Genomic DNA, 18,606 nt, shown 5'->3' with positions numbered 1-18,606 from the left:
CCTCTTCGAATCATAAAAAGACCATTTTGTTTACAATAATTGCTTCACACTTCGTTCAGGAGCAATTAATCAGTATCAGATTAATTCATTACATTCTATCAATACCTCGAGAAAAAGATAGCAGAATGTCGGTAATGTGGAGTCGCACACATCAAGTACTAACATAACCGCATAACCTCCACTTAATAACTCTCAAAGCATTGGTCAGAAATTAGCTCACGGTAGTAGCTAGCTTGGGCTTACGTATGCTAGCATTAGGGGAAGGTGAGCAGAGTGGGGTTCAAGCGAGCGTGGGGGGTAGGGTTAGAAGGACTGGACGAGACAGTGGTCCAAATAATTAGGTGGAGGAGGGTGAACGGGAGAATCGTTGGGGGAGGGAGGGGGGGGGGGTGAATTACGGGGGGGGGGGGGGGGTGGCGGAGAGGGGTCAAAATTTTAAGACTAAGAACCACCCTTCACACCATGAAATTGTCCACTCAAAACAGTTTTGGTGAATTGCATACTTTGAGTCTAGTAAGGCGGACTAATAGTAATCGGTCAAGCAAAAAATCGCATTACAAGACCACAGGATTAATATAATTGCTTTAAACTTCGTTTGAGAGGAATGAAGAACCATTCAATCAAATTATGCTAGTTACTCAACCTTATGCTAGATACAAAACCTTACTCAAATTCTCTTTTTATTAATTCTGAACAAACTCCAAAGCAGAATCAAAGATCATAAACGTCTTGTTGACAGATCATAATATTTGAAAATCCTCAATCGAATGCTTGTTTTTAATTAACATTTTTCTTCAGTAGTATCACGTCTGTTTTTCTAGTCAAGTAACAACGACCGCCTAAAGATGACGGCACAAAAGAAAACAATCCATACAAGCAAAAGTTCTTCATACAGTTCTGTTAGGTTGCTGGATGTTTTTTTGCTGGATGAAAAATAAAGCACATCAAAAGCCTAATTAAGAGAGGGATCGATTATCTAGCAGGTACCCTAAGAGAAGTCAGAGGTTGAAACAATCCGATTACTACTTTTAAAACCCGTACATTGTTAGATATGGCTAACCCTCTACTAGCTCTATTCACCACGTGCCTGTTGTGTTGTTTTCACAATTCACGTAACAACAATCAATCCAAATTTGCACCGATATCATTTATTCACTCCTCGAAAGATGTCGTTTGGAAAAATTGGGTTGAAAAAAGCCAGAATTATAGATATAGTTCTTACCCATGGATGTTCGAATTTAAAATTAGTGCTTTCCAGCGCTACGAGTATAGCATTTTTAACAGAATGAATAAATTACTTGGATTGGAGAAGTAAGGCAATCATGCCGGCTCCAAGGGGTCCTGCAGCTGAGGTGCCACTGAAGTACTCGTCACAATTCTCTGCTGCTTGTGGGTTGTGCTTGTTGAACATGATGGACGTTGTCACCTGTAGCCCAACATACTTAATTAGAACACCTTTCAGAGATAATAATCGCTGTCATCAAACAATCAAACGAACTGTACCTTATAAACAAAAGGTTGTTGAACAGATATGAAGAATCCCAAAGATCTTCATTCAATGATAAATTTTTTCAATCCCAATTTTATGAATGCCAAATAGTGACGTCACAACTCCCCAGCCAACCAATATATTTTACCATGTGACAGTCACGATCATTATTAACATGCACAAAGTATTAAGAAAGAACATTCCCTCAACTTAGCTCACATGCAATGTCGGTTCAAGATTATATTACCTAATATCTAAGACCGATTTCAATTCCCGTAAAATTTCCAAGACTACTGCTTTATGAAATTGTACAATACACAAATATCTTATGATCAACATTTTTTTTCTGGTGCTATTCAGTAGCAGGAAACGTTGGGTTTTTCTAGAAAGTTAAACGTACAAGCATTGCAAAAAAATCAGAAAAAGCTGTTTTAAAATTTCATAAACGCATCTTATTGCACAGATCAGAATCTTAATCGTGGTTTATGAGGCGGTTAAGTAATAATCCTATTTTACTTTAAAAAAACTACATCGCCAAATCGATGTGAACATGAAAACGAAAACATTGGATTTACATGAAAAGGAGCGTTGAAGTGAGCACAGCTCCAATGATACATGAAACTTGAAGCCATTAATCTGAACATGTAATACTAATAATGTAAGCTAATGTGTGTCCCACTTACGACAGCAGTTTTTATAAGATAACTTGAAAGTTCTCAACCACATTGCCAACACACACCAGACCATATAGAATGGTATTGAGTCGAGCTGAAGTAGTTCATATCTTCTGTTTTTCGTGCCATTTAAACTAAAGCTGCCCTCGAGAAGATTTTTCGTTTTTCTCAAACGAGTACATGATTGATTAAATGATGGTGACAATTCGACCTCACGATGATACAATTCAGTTCAGCTTAACTATCGAAAACGAGATGAGAAAGGCTTGATTTAACAATATAAACATTTACCACAGTACTCAACTTTCGTCAAGCACATATGTTCATGATGTAAAATTCAAAAATTGAGTTATAATAACAAATCCAAGCCAATGTACGCCCCCAAAAGTGTGCCCCGAACTCACAAATATCAGTCATGCATGCAAACATTTTTTTGGCTCCATGCGAAAACAGTTTGTTGCTTCATTTTTTTCGGGACAAAACTGGCAATGATGCCAGTAAAATCACGAATATGATCTTTCTAAGCAGGATTAAAATATTTTCTTACAATTTGTCATCAAAGTAAGGCTATCATTAAGGAATGTCCAGGATAGAAATTATTAATGGAAAGATCACCATTCGTTGTCTTTACGAGCGCGTATTAATAACAGGACAAAAATGTTTGACACATTTACTTTGATACCAAGAACATGTATCAAGAACATTTAAATTAGGATGTCTACATCTGGAGAATAACATGCGGCTCAACGAGTCCTTTCAACGGGAATTCATTGAAAACTAACAAACGAACTACAACTTGATCGCATTAAATAGTGATACACAAAAAACGACATAGCTGGCACATTGCCAGAAAATAGCCGCAATAGATTCGTAGATCGGCAGTCTAAAAAAACAGTAAAAAAGACACCAAAAAAATTTGTCTTTTCATTGAAGGCTGATCTGGTATATTTTGATTAAAAATCTGTATAAGTTATTGCTGCCTCTATTAGCTGATCTCAAATAACCTTCATTTAGAGTGACACACACCCATTTGACCTTATCTCTTTGAATTAAAGTAAATAAAAGTCAATTTCAAAGTGAGGAAGTCATTTTTGAGAGTGAGGTAAGTCAAGTGTGACCAAAAATTTAATCACGCGAATGAACAAAAAAACTCGCTCCACTAAGAGCGAAAAATGACGTCACGCATGCAATTCAGTTGAAATTGCATGAACGAATGAACAAAAAGTGTCTGTGACGTCATATGGTCGTAACAAAAATCATGACGACGAAATAAAAAAAAAAACCAAGAGAAGGCCAATAATAGCCCCAGCTATCGCTGTGCGGCTATTAAAAACAGGTTCTGATAGGGGATAGCAGCAACATGCATCAATTACTCCAATTTAAAATTACTTACCACAACTTACATTGGTAGGTCAAGATGCTAAAAATAGACAACGACGTTCAGTACTTCCCAAAACCCGTTTTTCTTTACACAAATGATTCCTTTTACAACATCTAGCTTTCTTTTAAAAGCCATTCGGAAAACACCAGGTTTAAATTTTGGCAATTTAAGTACAACAACTACCCCTCCAAATTGAAGCAATTCAGAATCTAAAATTTCAATTAAATGTCAACTTGCGGGAGACGTTCCACAGCAGTTACAAGTAGAAGAAATAGTCTTAATCGTCAAAATTGTGGATAGGTACGCAGGAGCGAGGGATGGGGGATGGTGGGGGTGGGTGTGCTTACCATAGGGTATGATTTCTCCTGTCTGCTGCCCTGCATCAGAACATCCATTTGTTCCCTGCTAACTCCCCCAGTGTACACAGCTGCAATAGTACTTGGACACGACTCCTGTTAAAAATATACTATAGTCACTTTGAGCCAGCACAGCTTAACTTTAATTGTTACTCATGAGACCCAGATCAATTATGGTTCTCAAATGCATTTGCTTGATTCTCGTTTTATCACAGATGCAAAACTACGGTTAACCCTCTATTATTAAAATGTATCATGCCCCAAAATGTAAATTCTGTGAGCTGTTAACACACATTTTGCCATCTTTCACTGAACCGAGGCATGAAGCTAAAATGAGGACATGAGCAACTTCTTCTCCGATGGCCACATTAATTTACATGACAAGTATTACCTCTCAGTTGTTGAGCAGGCTTTTGTTTTAGATCATACCTGAAAGTAGGCAGGTCTTCCCTCGTGTGTGAGTGCACCAATTGAGACAGTGAAGGGGGAGGAAACCAGGGAGTCAGCCGAGCAGCAGTCACCCACACTGCCCCCATTTCCACTGGCCCACACGTAGATACTGCCCAGACCACCTCTGCCCTAGAACACAAATTCGAAACTGCAGTATCTGAAACTGTTAGTTTGAAAGTACACATAAATATGAGGAGACACAATTACGTACCGTAACAAATTGGACTACCATTCAAACAGAACTAATGAAAAAGCCTTTTCAGTTTATCGACTTGTAGTCCCATTACACTCAAGACCGTACAAGATCTCTACATCAGTCACGCAATGCATAGTATTATTGCAGAACTCGATGCTGACTCAGCCCTGGAAATCGACAATATAGATCGAGAGCGAACCTCGTAGCTCATGAGATGAAAACGATTGATAAAGAAATGCAAATATTAACTAAAGACCTTAATTTGTACCCAAAGACAAAGATAATCTCTTATCACCAAATATTAAAAATACAGCTATAAGATAAAACATGCATCCTCTTATCATTTTATCAAAATCTTCACATCATATAACTCTCTTATTAGACAAAGCAAAGGTCAACAGTTCACATACACAAATTAAATACCAGAAAACGCCGTTCATAGCCAGACTCGTTTTATGTGTTCTAAAAAGAATTCGCCTGGACAGACAGACGTTAAAGGGAACAGAGTGTAGATGAAGTAAGATAATGATCCCTCATTAAAATAAGGTCACAAGGAACAACTGTCTGGCAGGTATCTAATATGTGTGTCAATTTATCAACTTAACTCCTCAGCAGCTTATAGGAGAACCTTCAAAACATTAGTTTTGCCACTTGTTCAAAAGCGCTTCTCTTCTATTCTTTGTTAACCGAAGCGTTCCCTGCAGAAAATTTTTTAAGCATTATGTTTATCGACTTAAAAAAGACCATTTTAGATGCACAAGAGGGCTTCAAAAGCCTGAAACACAAAAAGCGTTTAGTTCAACTTGTGTAACACTACATGTTCCACAAACACAAAATGTGGACACTCCCGAAAATACACTCGACTCGTAGTAAAAAGCATAGCTGTCAAAAATTTTCAGAATTTCTTGCAAGTGAAAAACTAGACATTACTGTGGAGCATCACAAACAACGTTGTCAATTTACTAGTTCGATTTAGACGCGATAACTAGGATTCAAGTGAACAAAATTTTTTGAAATTTTCTCCCGAAGTGTTTGAGACAGATTTTGCCCCCTTTAAACCAAAATTTACCGTTTTTTCCGCCTTTTTAAAAAATTGTTGATCTCGCTCATTTCTGAATTAGATAAAAAAATTTTTCCTTAAAAGATTTCCCGATAAAAATCTGAGAACTCCTCTTTATAAAATTCCTCTTAAGATTTGGTCAAAAAGTTTACTTCTTTGACATTTCGCTGTACTTCCACAGGCAGTGGATTACATTAATATAATAGCCACCATTGCAGTCCATTGCGATTGAAGAAATAAAATGACTTTTTTTCAGAAGATCATAATTGTTAATTTGGTGCGCAAAACATTTCTACAGAATTCAGGCTCTTAATTCCAGGCAAAATTCCCATCAGTATTCACTTCAATAAGTAATAAAAACCTTAAGCCTTATGATCGGGCTTTATCCGGTTCCTGGTCTTTCAACATCGAAAGCATTCACTACTTAGCGCAAATTTCCTGAGCGAAATGTACACTTCAATAAACAGAAACAGTGATTAAGGTAAGCCAGACTTTAAACGTGAAAAGCATGACCTGCGTAAATCGAAGAACGTTCATGAAAAGTAAAGCAACCAAAAAAGCTGAGCGATTACGTCTTAGACGTTTAGGTAGCTGACTGCTCCTATTATTTCGACATTCATTTTCGGCTTAATTTTTGTTCACATTTTTCAGTTATTTTTCTTGTATATGTCATTCTATTAATTTTGGACCAGCTGAGAGACAAGTACACTTTCTTTGGCGCCGTTTCTATGCCCAAAATTGCGTTTTTCTGTTGTTTCTTTAAAAAAGAAAGGTTTCGCTTTTAAGTATGAGACCAGAAACGAAAAATCCAGATATCGATAAGTAACCTGTCAAAAAGAAAAACAAACTAAAACTTAGCCACCAGATTGCCGGAATGGCATCGAAATAGACTTGCGTGCCACTAATAGAGATAGAAACAGATATAGATATAAATTGAAAATTCATCGACGCCGCTTAAAAAATCACGTAAAAAAATTTTGAGCAATATATTAAAAAAAATTGTTGAAAGCATTTCACAGAAGCCTTTTTACCAGAAACCTTTATTACACATGTGAGCTCTTTTAACTTTAAACTATACTGAACGGAAAAAGTTAGCAACCCATAATTTAATGAAGTATTAATTCTTGACACAATCACAATTTGAAAATAATTTTTAGACCATTTTCCCCTGCACTAGTCCTCTCTCGTAGCTATGAAAGTCAGATAAAACGCAACGTTCACGTACCAGAAATCCCAATGTAAATTTGATTATCTTTAACCAAATTTCACAATAAAAAATTGCTACAAGATCACAACTTAGTCATATTTTTCTCTCTCAGGTTCACAAGTCATAGTTCAACAAAACTGAAAACATACATCTGATGACAACTTTCTTTTCCTTGTGAGATTTGGACGGATTTCATCAACTTTACATAACGGTTTCTGATAGCAAAAATTTGTAATTTATCTGAATTTCATAGGTATGCGAGAAAACTAATGTGGAGGATCAAGGTTGTAAAAACTGCTTTCGAAATTTTAATTTAAGTCAGAGTAAATTTGCCTCAAAATTGAATTTTTTTCTTATTGAAAATGGGAGTGCTAACTTACTTTTAACATTCACTATAATTCAAACTGAACTCAAAGCCATTTTTTATTGAGTGAATTATGATCAAAGACAAATCACACAAGTGACCTGAAAATGTTAGCTAGAGAGAGTGAGAAATGACGTGAGAAAGTTTTGAGCATTGACATCATAAGAACAAATTGAAAGAAAAACGATCATTCATTAAAATTAAAAAACAGCAGAGATTTAAAACATAAGATAACATTTGTCCTTAAAAACTCACTGAAATCTTGATACCGCAAAGTTTCATATGATGAAATTTGGCAACGCTGAAAGCTGAAAAACGGCCGAAAATCTTAGGATGGTCAAATACTGATATGCTAAAAATGACAGATATAACTATTGTCATGAAAAAATCATAATACGAGTCTTAAAAAACGAGAACGGGACAATCAACTTTGCCCTCCAAAAGACACATTGAAATCATAAGGCAGATAATGTTTTTAGAAATTAAACTGAATTGTTTGAAGAAAAGGGATACTTAGGTATCAATTTTTTTTGTTTTCAAAAACAAAATGCACGGCAATTCAAAGTTTGATATAATTCTCATTGGAAACAACTTACACAAAATCAGTTATAAATATAATAAAAAAATTAATCAAGAACGACATAAAAAACGGAATACAAAGGCAAACAAATGGTTTAATATTTAAACTGCGGCTCCACAATTTGTTGCAAAAAGCAATAGTCAGTCAAATTTTGAAAGCTATTTCAGCAAAATCTCAGAGCTGCAACATACAAAATGAAAAACAATTATAAACAAAAAAATTAGAAACATATACGGAAAATGCTAAAATAGTTTAACTGTTTTAACAACTGATAAAACCAGGTCAAATAAAACTGTAGTCCTTAGGGGAATGCTAGAATGACACATGCTGGAATGTGGAGAATATGGACACATTGTAAAAGAAAACTTCTCTATTATTGAGAGTTAAAAACCAAATTGGAAAAAAATTAAGTAAAAAAAAAACAAATACGTTGCATTATTTAGCATTCAATGCTGAGCAAAAAATGTTGCCATCGTCATGTACAGATAAAAGAAATAGAAAGAAGCGAAAACAATTCAAAGATTTGAAACGTTCAAAGACCCAACAGCAAAAACAAAATGACTATTAGGAAAACAAAGTTAATATCCCTGAAGGTGCGAACGTTTTTCTAGTAAATAAAACAAAAAACAGAATTTTATTACAAAAATTTCCCACGTAAGAAAGAGGCTTTCACTGCATGGAATATCAAAAGAAAGTTGACATATGTAATGACTTTAGACAAAAGCCTTTTAAACAAAAATGACGAAATTCATGAAAACAAGCCAAAAATTAACAAAAAACTTGAGAAATCTGTGCCCATTTTACACTTCGAAACGCATCTTTACTTAATTTTCGTTTTACCGGAGAACTGCTATAGCCTCTTTGAGAGGTTTCGCCAATTTAGATTTTCCATCTATTCTCGAGTGAGCACCTTTTGTTTAAAAAACTATCACTTTTATCCATGTTCCCTTTCAAATTTTGAAGTTAGAAATTGTGAAAAATAGACCAGATTTATAGAATTAATCCACTCAGAAAACATTCAACATCATCCCATTCAATATCAAATATGAAACAAAGACCGGATTGAAATAATTGAGAAAAATCAGAGCAATCTAGTAAAAATGAATTCTAGTACCGATTCATATAATTGAGTATCTATCTTCTGGATACGTGTAGCCCACGCTTAGATGGACTCACTACAATGTAAAATTCGGCAGACTATTCAGGATTATACTTCTCTCAGAACGAACTTTAAACTGTTATAAATCGTCTGTCTGCATTAGTTGCCCATAACTATCTCACACCAGGTTTATATAAACATTCAGAAGTGCACACTCTATATATGAGGTGTTTGTGTGATGTTATCCACTAGAGTTCAACTACCACTTCTATCTAACTACTTCAACAGCCATTACTGCTGCTGCTATCCTTTGCTCTTTCCACTTGTGCTTCCATCGAAATCCATGGACATTGAGAGAGAGAGAGGGAGGCAGGAGAGAGGTGGGGGGATTAAAGGGAAGCCGGCGTTAATTAGAATTTTTATCGGCCACTCTTCCAGCATAAGCTGTAATAAACTCTGATAAGCGTCTGTGTATCAACCACAGTGGAGAAGCACAACAACAACAACAAAAACAACAACAACAACCAGAACAACCACACATGAGGACTGTGCGACAGATAGCAGCCTCTCAATACCCCCCAAATCATCCTCACTCCCTCTCAAGTTCCCAACATGTTTATCTACAATCTGTCAAAACATGAAATCTTACATTCACACTTTAAAACGCATTTTTGGAACACGCAATTCACATTTCCTGCCGTAAACAGTTACAATTCTGTATTCTCTAAAATTTAGCGCATTAAGTAGAAAAATCGTTTCATCAGTTCGCAAGTATATCTTATTTTTCAAAACGGTCCTCTAGTTTTTTTTAGCATTGCACGATAGCTTGCCCCATAAAGCTACAGTTCAACATTTATTCAGCAGATCGTAGCTCAAGTAAGCGAAACAATTTGCTTGAATACTTTGTGTTTTTGAATATTGTGAATATGTGAATACTGTTTGATTTTTTTTGTAGCTTGAAGAGGTAGTTAAGTTTTTTAGTTCAAATTGTACTTGCAGTTCAGAGTCTACAAATAAAAAACTTCTGACTAAAAATAATATCAGAGTAGTCACTAATTACTTGATTGAACAGATAAACAGGGAAAAACCCGATCGAACAAGGGAAGCCGAGACCCAACGTGATCAAAAGCCTATTATAACTCTAATCGATTAGCGAAACTAGGCGAAGTTGAGAATGTGAGACAATCTCCAATTAAAAATCATTAGTCTAATACCTATCGCAGTTGGCTGTGCGTCGTCTCAAATCAATGAAAACTTCTAATTAGGCACTTCGTCAATGTAAGGTGACGCTTCCTAATCAATGGAACAACAGTTTGAAGAAATCAATTCATCCCAAATATCACACTAACATTTAAATGGAAAAAAATTCTTGTTGCCAACGCGATTCACGTTTGCGTACATTTATGATGAGACGGCAATATTAAACCTAAAATGCATGTTCCCGGATAATTGCTTCCAGATTAATGACATAATCCATTCAAGAATTGCCGCTAAAGTCAAATCTGAAAAATTGGCCCTATTTTATTTTCATTTCAGATTAGTGTTGGACAAATTACTTTCAACGACAGATGGAGATTGATATTATACTGCTTCAGCAATAAAGCGGACTTCAATCTCACTAAGGGGCTTCAACTGATGTTATTGTATCTTATCATTGACAACTGCAATTAATTCAATAGAAAAATGAAACAAATTTTAGGCCATTTTGATATACAATGTAGCAGTAAATTTCCCTAGCTCAGTAAAAATGTGTTTCAAAAGCATGCGCAAAAATGATTTTTCAGCTATGAGGACAAAATCAAACATAGCTGGCAGATTGCCAGAAAATAGCCGCGATAGCTTCATAGATCTGCATTCTCAAAAGGATAGTAAAAAGACAAAAAAAATCATTAAATGCTGATACGTCATGTTTTGGATACGAATTTGTAAAACTTATTGCTGCTTCTATTAACTGGTCTGAACTAATCTTCGATTAGAGTGACACACAGTAACTTCACCTTATCTCTTTAAATTAAAGAAAAGTCAATTTGAGCGAGGAAGTCATTTTTTAGGGTGAGGTAAGACACGCGTGACCAAAAACTTAATCACTCGAACAAAAAAGACTCGCTCCACTAAGAGTGGAAAATGACGTCACGCGCGCAAATCAGTTGAAATTGCATGAAAGAATGAACAAAAAGCAAATTTATAGATTGTGACGTCATATGGTCGTAACAAAAATCTTGACGAAAAGAAAACATAGACGGAAGAATTCCGGAAACGATTCAAAGAGTTGTCTTCGTGAAACAATTACATCTTAATTTAACTGGTATCTACTAAGGTGACTAATTAAACCAAAAAAAAATTGCCCATATAAACAACTGAACTGAAAAATTACATTACTCCAATATATAAAACGAGCCAATTTTTGTACGAAATAGAAAACATCAAACAGCGCGAGCAGCGAAGTCACGACATGTTAGGCTCCCAAAATTTCCTATTTATGAATACTACAAGAAATGGCCAAAAACTGTTAAAATTTATCAATTTCCGTAAGTTCTCTCAATCGAAAAACAATTTTACAATATAAAAACAGTAATCGATTGGTAACTAAACAAACTTTGCACACTAATTGTCGCTATAAATGACAGTGAACGCGACAAAGCTAAAGAGTGGCCAAAAAATTAATCAAATCGGAATTAATCGTGAAAAACACAAAGAGACAGAACAGTATTCAAACACAAAAAAATAAAAAAAAACAAAACCAAAAGCTAAAAATAATAGCAGAGAAAGAGTGTCGTCAAAAATTTGAAAAAGAAGCAAGAAAAATTTCAGAGCCATATATTAAATAAAATTGTGAACAGAAAAATTCCAAGGAAAATTATTGGTTCAAATCGATAATTTTCAATCAAATAAAAGCAGGGCGAGTAGAACTATAGTTCGTAGGAGAACGTTACAAAGAAACATGCTAGAACGCGTAGAATATAGACATTGTGAAAAAAGATAAAGAAACTAGTTTTCAATTTCTGAAAAATCAAACTAAAAATTCAATTGGAAACGCAAAATTAAAATTTAAAATCAAAATGAAAAAAATCAGGTAGGACATGGAGTTTCTGTTACTCAGCGATTAGGTTACTAAGCGATCGGGTTTAATAAAATTACATAGCAATCTTCCTGTCTCAGTAAGAATTAAAAACAGCTCAATTATTGCGAAACAAAAACAATGAAAAAAGAACTGTTTAAAAGATGGCAAAAATTTTTTGGCGAATTTCAAAGAATTATAGCCAAAAACAATTCAATTAGCAACGAAACGAAGCCAAAAAAAACCGACAGTGCACTAAAAGACTCTTTATGGTAATTAAACTCAAAATACAAACATAAAACTTAGAAAATATGGACAAAATCGAATTAAAATGTATACAATTTCGTAAAAATACCTCATGTCAAAAATAGGCATCAAATTCATCAAATTATCAATAAAAAGCTATCATATTTACAAATTTTGAACAAAGATCTGAAATTGAAGAAACTAATGAAAAAAGCCAAAAAATTGACAGAAAATTGAAACATGCGCCAATTTTGCACTTGAAACTTGTTATTAGGCTCTCGAAAACATTGTGATATCAATTTCAGATGGCTGCATATTCATTTGGCCTCGGTAAAAATATACATCTACAAAAAACGTATAACAATTTTTAAAAAAAATGGGCCAAATGGACGGAAAAGAAAACACGGCTAAAAACTGTCATTTATGTGTGCCAATCTCTTTTCTCTCGCAAACTCTTTTCAAAGTCAAAAAGCTATTCAATGAAAGCAGCGCGTGAACATAGAACTTATCTCGCTGCGAAAAAGTTAGTTCACACGGCAACTTTACTCACTTTCACTATTAGATCAAAACGCCGCCTGGACAAATAGTACTTCCGGTTAAAAACCTTAAGCAAACCAATAGTCCTCTTCAAGTCGTAAAAAAAATAACAAAAGAAGAATAATAGCCTCAGCTATCGCTTTGCAGCTGTAAAACACACCTCTATCCAATGTCAATAAGTTTAATCCTATAAATCTAAGAAACAGGAGCATGGTAGAAAAATAACAATTAAAATCGAAAACATCAAAAATGCCTTTACACCAGGAATATGCGCCTTCTGAGCAATTTCGTTACGGGCAACTCAAAAACAAGCTAAACATTAGAACTGTACATCAAATGCACACCCCAGAGCTTCGACAGTTAATCCAGCTTCTTTCAAAGAAAAGAAAACATATCAAGTAGATAAAAACAGAAAAAACTCTGTAAAGAAGGGACAACAGTGGAGTTTGTCTGGACCGCTGAAGACTGCTCCTCACGCGATGATTTTATTTCTTCTCAGCAGCTTCGCTGATTTCTACATTAACAGGACAATAAAGCTATGAGAGAACTGCAAAGCCACTTATTACCTTTCGGTCTTTACCCATTTATACCGTTTTCGATGAAAAGTTATCAGACTCAGATCAAAAATCAAACGCAAAGTCAGTAGTAGGAAACATTACAATAGAAAGACCGGCATGACTAATATCATTGCTACAAATTCCTTTGAGATTAATTAAGAAATAGTAAAAATGCGATATACAACTAGATCTACAAAAATGCGAACCATCTGAAATGAGCGGACTATTAATAAATTCGCAGCAATGTGTATTAATTTCAACCATTGTTTTTGTCAAATTCAGCTGGAAAAAACATCGTAACAACATTAAATTTTCTTCATACAAAATATCGCCATAGAATGTACAAAGTTTTATTTAGTTCTTTTCCACAGTTTCCTTATATAACAAACCAGTTCATATAACAAACAAAAACCGATTAACGTCGGATAAATTGCTCTCAAATAACAAGCGTGGCAATTTAATTCAGAGTGTCTATAGGAGTTCAGAATCTCAACCCTCCAACGTGCAAGCTTCAAGTATTAACCACTTGGCTATCAGGGCCTCGTATTATGCTATCTCACAATCGCTTTTGTTTTGCAACAGATTTAATTTCTGAATGAGAGCTACGAAAAATAAAAAAACGTGCCTGAAAAAGTCACTCGAGAAGTGAAATCGAAAGAATGTTCTAGAACAAAAGCACGAAAACGGTCAAGCAAAAATTTTGCATCAAAAAGTTTACAATAATGGCTTCAACACACGTTTAAAATAATTGCGTCAAACTTCATTCGACAGCAATTAAAAATTAAAGCTTTAGTATATTTCTCTAAGTCGATTAATTAGTTTAAAAGTCTAAGAACAATTCCAGCGGTTCTTTTGCTTCGATAGGTCGAGAACGACTTGTACACGCATTAAAAGAAACATGAGTTCGCGAAATCAGGTGTTTGGTTTTTGCCCCTAGTTTCTCAAATTGGAAAAATTGAGACGTTTAGTTCCAGAAGATGACAGCAATGTTAACCAATTTGACTGTCTAAATTGAATTACACATATATCACTCAAGCATCAGGCAATTCGCCTATAAACAGGTCCACGTGATCAAAAACCAACATGGACCCAGTACGGTACAACCACTCAGTAGAGACCGATTTGTCACAAATGCTGTTCCATGAAGTTCTCGGAGCAGGCAAGCTAGATAGATCTTTCCAATTTTGATTTCATTTGCCAAGTGGCTTTAAGACAACGGAATAAATCCGGAGTAAACGGAAGCTGCTATTGGGTTCTAACCTGCTATCTTTTCTGTCTCAACCACTCATTACACTCATTCACAGTTGATTAGGGCCCAATTAAGGGCGAACAAACTGGGCGTGAAATTGAATTTGGGCACGGTGACAAACTAAAGAGGAGTTGTCTATTAGCACTGTGGAGGGGATCCTCAGAGCAATTAGCCTCCACTTGTTCCAATGTCTAAGCCCTCTTAATTCAACTGGAGAAGGGCGGCGATGCTTGAGACCTGAGAGGGGGGGGCGGTAAGTGGGTTATAGACTAAACTAAATATTATCTCAGAAGAGTGAAGCGAGAGAGAGAGAGAGAGAGAGAGAGAGAGAGAAGAGCGGAAATTAAATAAATCAAGTTGCTCCAATTCCGCAAATCAGGAAACACTTTCAACATTTTACCTTTCTTTTCATCTCTCCCTCTTAACTCAACGGATCAGCTAGACGAAAGAATAAATCAGCCGATTTAAACAAATGGAGCATATTTGAATTCAAACACGCAAATTCTGAATTTACGTGACCAAATTATTAACATGCCAAAAGAGCAGGAATTGTTGTGGGACTATCATTTAAGGAACAAATAGTACAAAAAAAAATAAAATTAGAGAGGGAAAAAATCAGCCCTCCCTCCCCTTGTTCCAACAGATATCTTATTGTTTGATATTTTTTTTCGAAAGTAACCGAGCACATTTGGATTCCTTTAAATGAAACTTCACACAATTGAATGCCTCATATTTGGTGCACATGCATCTCTCAGATTTACACTAAAAAGCGTCATTGACATAACTCCAACATTGTTTATCGTCATTATGGTCAATCGGCCACTATGTGCAAGTAGTGATATCAAATTATACTAATTACAGGCTTGAATACTACCTGTCCCCGTGAACGCTACAATCCCACTAACAGCAGCAACAGAGTCTTCTCTTCTTTAGCAATAACTGGAGACTCTAAGCAAGTTAAACTGTAAGAAGTATCTCTCTCTCTATCTTGGCTCCCTTTCCATTTTGGCTAAATAAGTTAATTTTTATCTCTCTTCCACTTGATAGAAGTCCAAGTTGGGAAGCAATAGTGGAGAGAGGAGAGGTAGAAGGTAGCAATGTAATTTTACCCCATTCAAATTCAATTAGCCAAACAGTCCCTCTTCTACCTAATACACAACTAACACTTTTCCTAATCAATCACAACACATACACACACTCAACCCCCTCCCTCCCTCTCAATACCAACCCACTCTCAATAGCAATCTTTTCTCAATATTATCCCAACTATGAAAAATGAGGCAAAGAAAATTTTGACGACTAAATTCATAAATCCATGCGAAGAGTATGTATGCTTAAACAAGATCCAAAATATCATCCTTAATAAGAGGAAAGACTTAGCTGTTTCAGCTCATTTTCAATTCTAATCTGCTGAAGAAACTTGTCAAAATTATTCAAATCCTAACAACGAGTGAATTTTGTTAATTGAAGACAACTTCTTTATCCTATCTTCAAACAAACGCCATTACTACTGATTGCCGCTTAGCTACACTCAGCTTCAAAAACTTAAGAATGCTCCAGAACATTTCCTAAAAAAGCTATGTTGCACGTACTGGCACATTAACCGTTCTTTTCAATAAAAACTCAAAACTATTTCCGGCTTCAGTTTTGAAGTGAATGGAAAATCCCAATTTTAAAATTTTTTTCCGAAAAATAGGAGTTATATATTTAGGGCTAAAATATATAACTTGAGGCGTAAAAAAAACAAAAGAAAATTTGTAGAATTCAGTTAAATACGTAACTCTATTAAAAGCGGAGGCGTTTTGAAACCCAGTTTTCTTGGCCTACAAAAATGAAGTGGATGAGAGTTGTTTCCTTAAATAGGTGCAAATGTGGGTATACTTGTACACAGAAAGCAAGACAAGGAAACAAGACAACGGGGGAGGGGATTGGGTGGGTGGGGGGGGGGGGGGGGGTTTCTATCGTGATGTGTGAAAACAAACGATAGTCAATCGAGTTAATATATGCAGTTTAGACAACTATCAAAGGAGTTGAGCGGAAGGAAAATGGATTGTGGCGCACTTTTTAATAGGCCATTGAGGCGAGAAGTTAGTCCTGTTCTGGGGGCCATAAAGACAGTCATTAGGAGAGAAAGTGACACGAAATTTATTGGAGTAGAGAGAGGCAACCGGGGCACACAGCGACTGTTACTGACTACCCCACATCCCACCGCGGCACATTTAATGGTGTGAACTACTAACAATAACTTAATTCCACCTCGGGATCCAACAACCACAACAACAACAACAGCAGCATCAACCATTTACTCAAATAGGGCTATTAATCTTAACAACTACTATCGGGAGAGAAAGAGTAACATCACAAACATTCACAACAAAGACACAATTCTTGTCAACTTTCCCAAAACAAGATTATTTTTCACACAAGTGCTGAAGTTGTAGACATGAAAACATGAAATTCTAGCATTTTTTAAAATAATTACGTAGAAAACCGAATGATTGTAGAGCTGGTCACATTTGCACAGCATGAATAATACTCAACAAATAAACGAAACTCATTTACTTTGGATTTCATTATAAAAAATTCTAAAACATAGTTCAAGTTTTGATATTTGATTTGCTAATTGCCCATCCCACAAAGCAATTACTTTTTCAAAGCATAGGTAAAACAAGGAAAATATGATTATAAGTCGCACTTTTTGCAGGGGCGTTACATTATATCTCCAGAAAAAGTGAAAAAAAACAAGAACTTAAAAATTTAACTCCAGCACTTAATTCAAGTTTGCAAATGAAACAACGAGTGTAAACGTTAAACTGTTTTATTAATTATGAATCTTAATGGATCATTTTCAAATATCCGAAGCCTGAACGAATAAAAGGGCTCGTACCAGCCTACGTTGCAGAGAGACGTTTCTAACGGTCACCAAGATAGAGAAAGAAAAGGAGCGACTGTTCACCCTGCTGCTCGAAAAACGGATACAAAAAAGAGGTCTGTCTGCCTTAGAATTTCGGGACTTTTTCCAACCTCAAGGAATAGAGCCCCCATCTAAATATTAACCAGAGAAAAACAAGAGTGGTACCATACGAAAGCCAAGGCAAAGTACAATATCTACACAAAGGATTTTTAAAAAGCCTCATTGTCACTAAAGATGACAAAAACTGGAAAAAGGACAATAAAAATAAAAATGAAATATTATAGAAAAGTATGTATTGAAAATTTCCAAAATACATCTTGAAAAAAAATTGGAAAAAATATTCCTTCTCTAAGCCCTGAAAAAATTTAATTGGGACGTAACGATGAAATAACAAATTAAAAACAAAAACAACAAAATCACTCAGTTTTTGTGTTTAAGTTTACATTACTAACACATACAAAAAACATAGAAAGACATTATGCATTGCAAAAACATATAAAAACTACGACCAACTTCAATTTAAGACCCATCTAACCTAAAAGAATGACAAAAGACGTGGAAAATTGAACCACAATGGGCTCAAACACTCCAAAAAAGACCTTTCGCCTAGAATTTAGGCCTTCCCAGCAGCTTCAGCACGATTAGGACTTCAAATACTACTCAAGCCAGCATAAAACTTCTGAAATCTAATGCCCACTGGGCGTTATCTGTTTATCCCCAAGTCATGGAAAATGCGTAGAAACGTCTAAAAAACAGCATTAAAATCTAAATTCATTGATTGTAACATGTAAAGCGCCAAAATAATAGCCCGTGAGAGGCCGACGGCGTTAACGATTTTGACTTGAAAAATAATAAAAGCATGCAAAAAAATTTTTTGTTTATTCATTTTTATTACGACCTACTCAAAGAATTGAAAATAAGTAGCTTAAATTTGTGCAAACATTTTTGAAGTTTTCAATAATTGTTCCCTACCACTTGAGGAGAATCACCTAATTTCACCGGTTAGTTGAACGTCTGAAACAGCTATATATAAAACACAGCAGCTTCGAGAGCTTTCTTGTTTTATTGAATGGTTATATAAAAAATGATACCAATTTCGGGGCACTTTTCATTAATAATAATAATAATAATAATAATAATAATAATAATAATAATAATAATAATATTGAATTCAACCAAACATGGTTAC

General features: G+C 35.2%; 1 protein-coding gene across 1 annotated transcript in view; it reads right to left on the bottom strand.

The window, feature by feature from the left end:
• The window catches only part of LOC142358590 (neuroendocrine convertase 2-like), a 77,590-nt gene that overhangs the window by 28,116 nt on the left and 30,868 nt on the right, over window positions 1-18,606 (bottom strand). Inside the window, exons 7-9 of the mRNA XM_075410016.1 lie at window positions 4,330-4,479; window positions 3,892-3,996; window positions 1,299-1,426 (exon numbers count right to left, since the gene is read on the bottom strand). Coding sequence (XP_075266131.1) covers window positions 1,299-1,426; window positions 3,892-3,996; window positions 4,330-4,479 — 383 coding nt within the window. The remainder of the gene's footprint in view (window positions 1-1,298; window positions 1,427-3,891; window positions 3,997-4,329; window positions 4,480-18,606) is intronic.

The sequence above is a fragment of the Convolutriloba macropyga genome, chromosome 2 (genome assembly GCF_964194025.1).
Source record: "Convolutriloba macropyga chromosome 2, txConMacr16.3, whole genome shotgun sequence".
NCBI lineage: Eukaryota > Metazoa > Xenacoelomorpha > Acoela > Convolutidae > Convolutriloba > Convolutriloba macropyga.
This window is presented reverse-complemented; position numbering and strand designations above follow the sequence as displayed.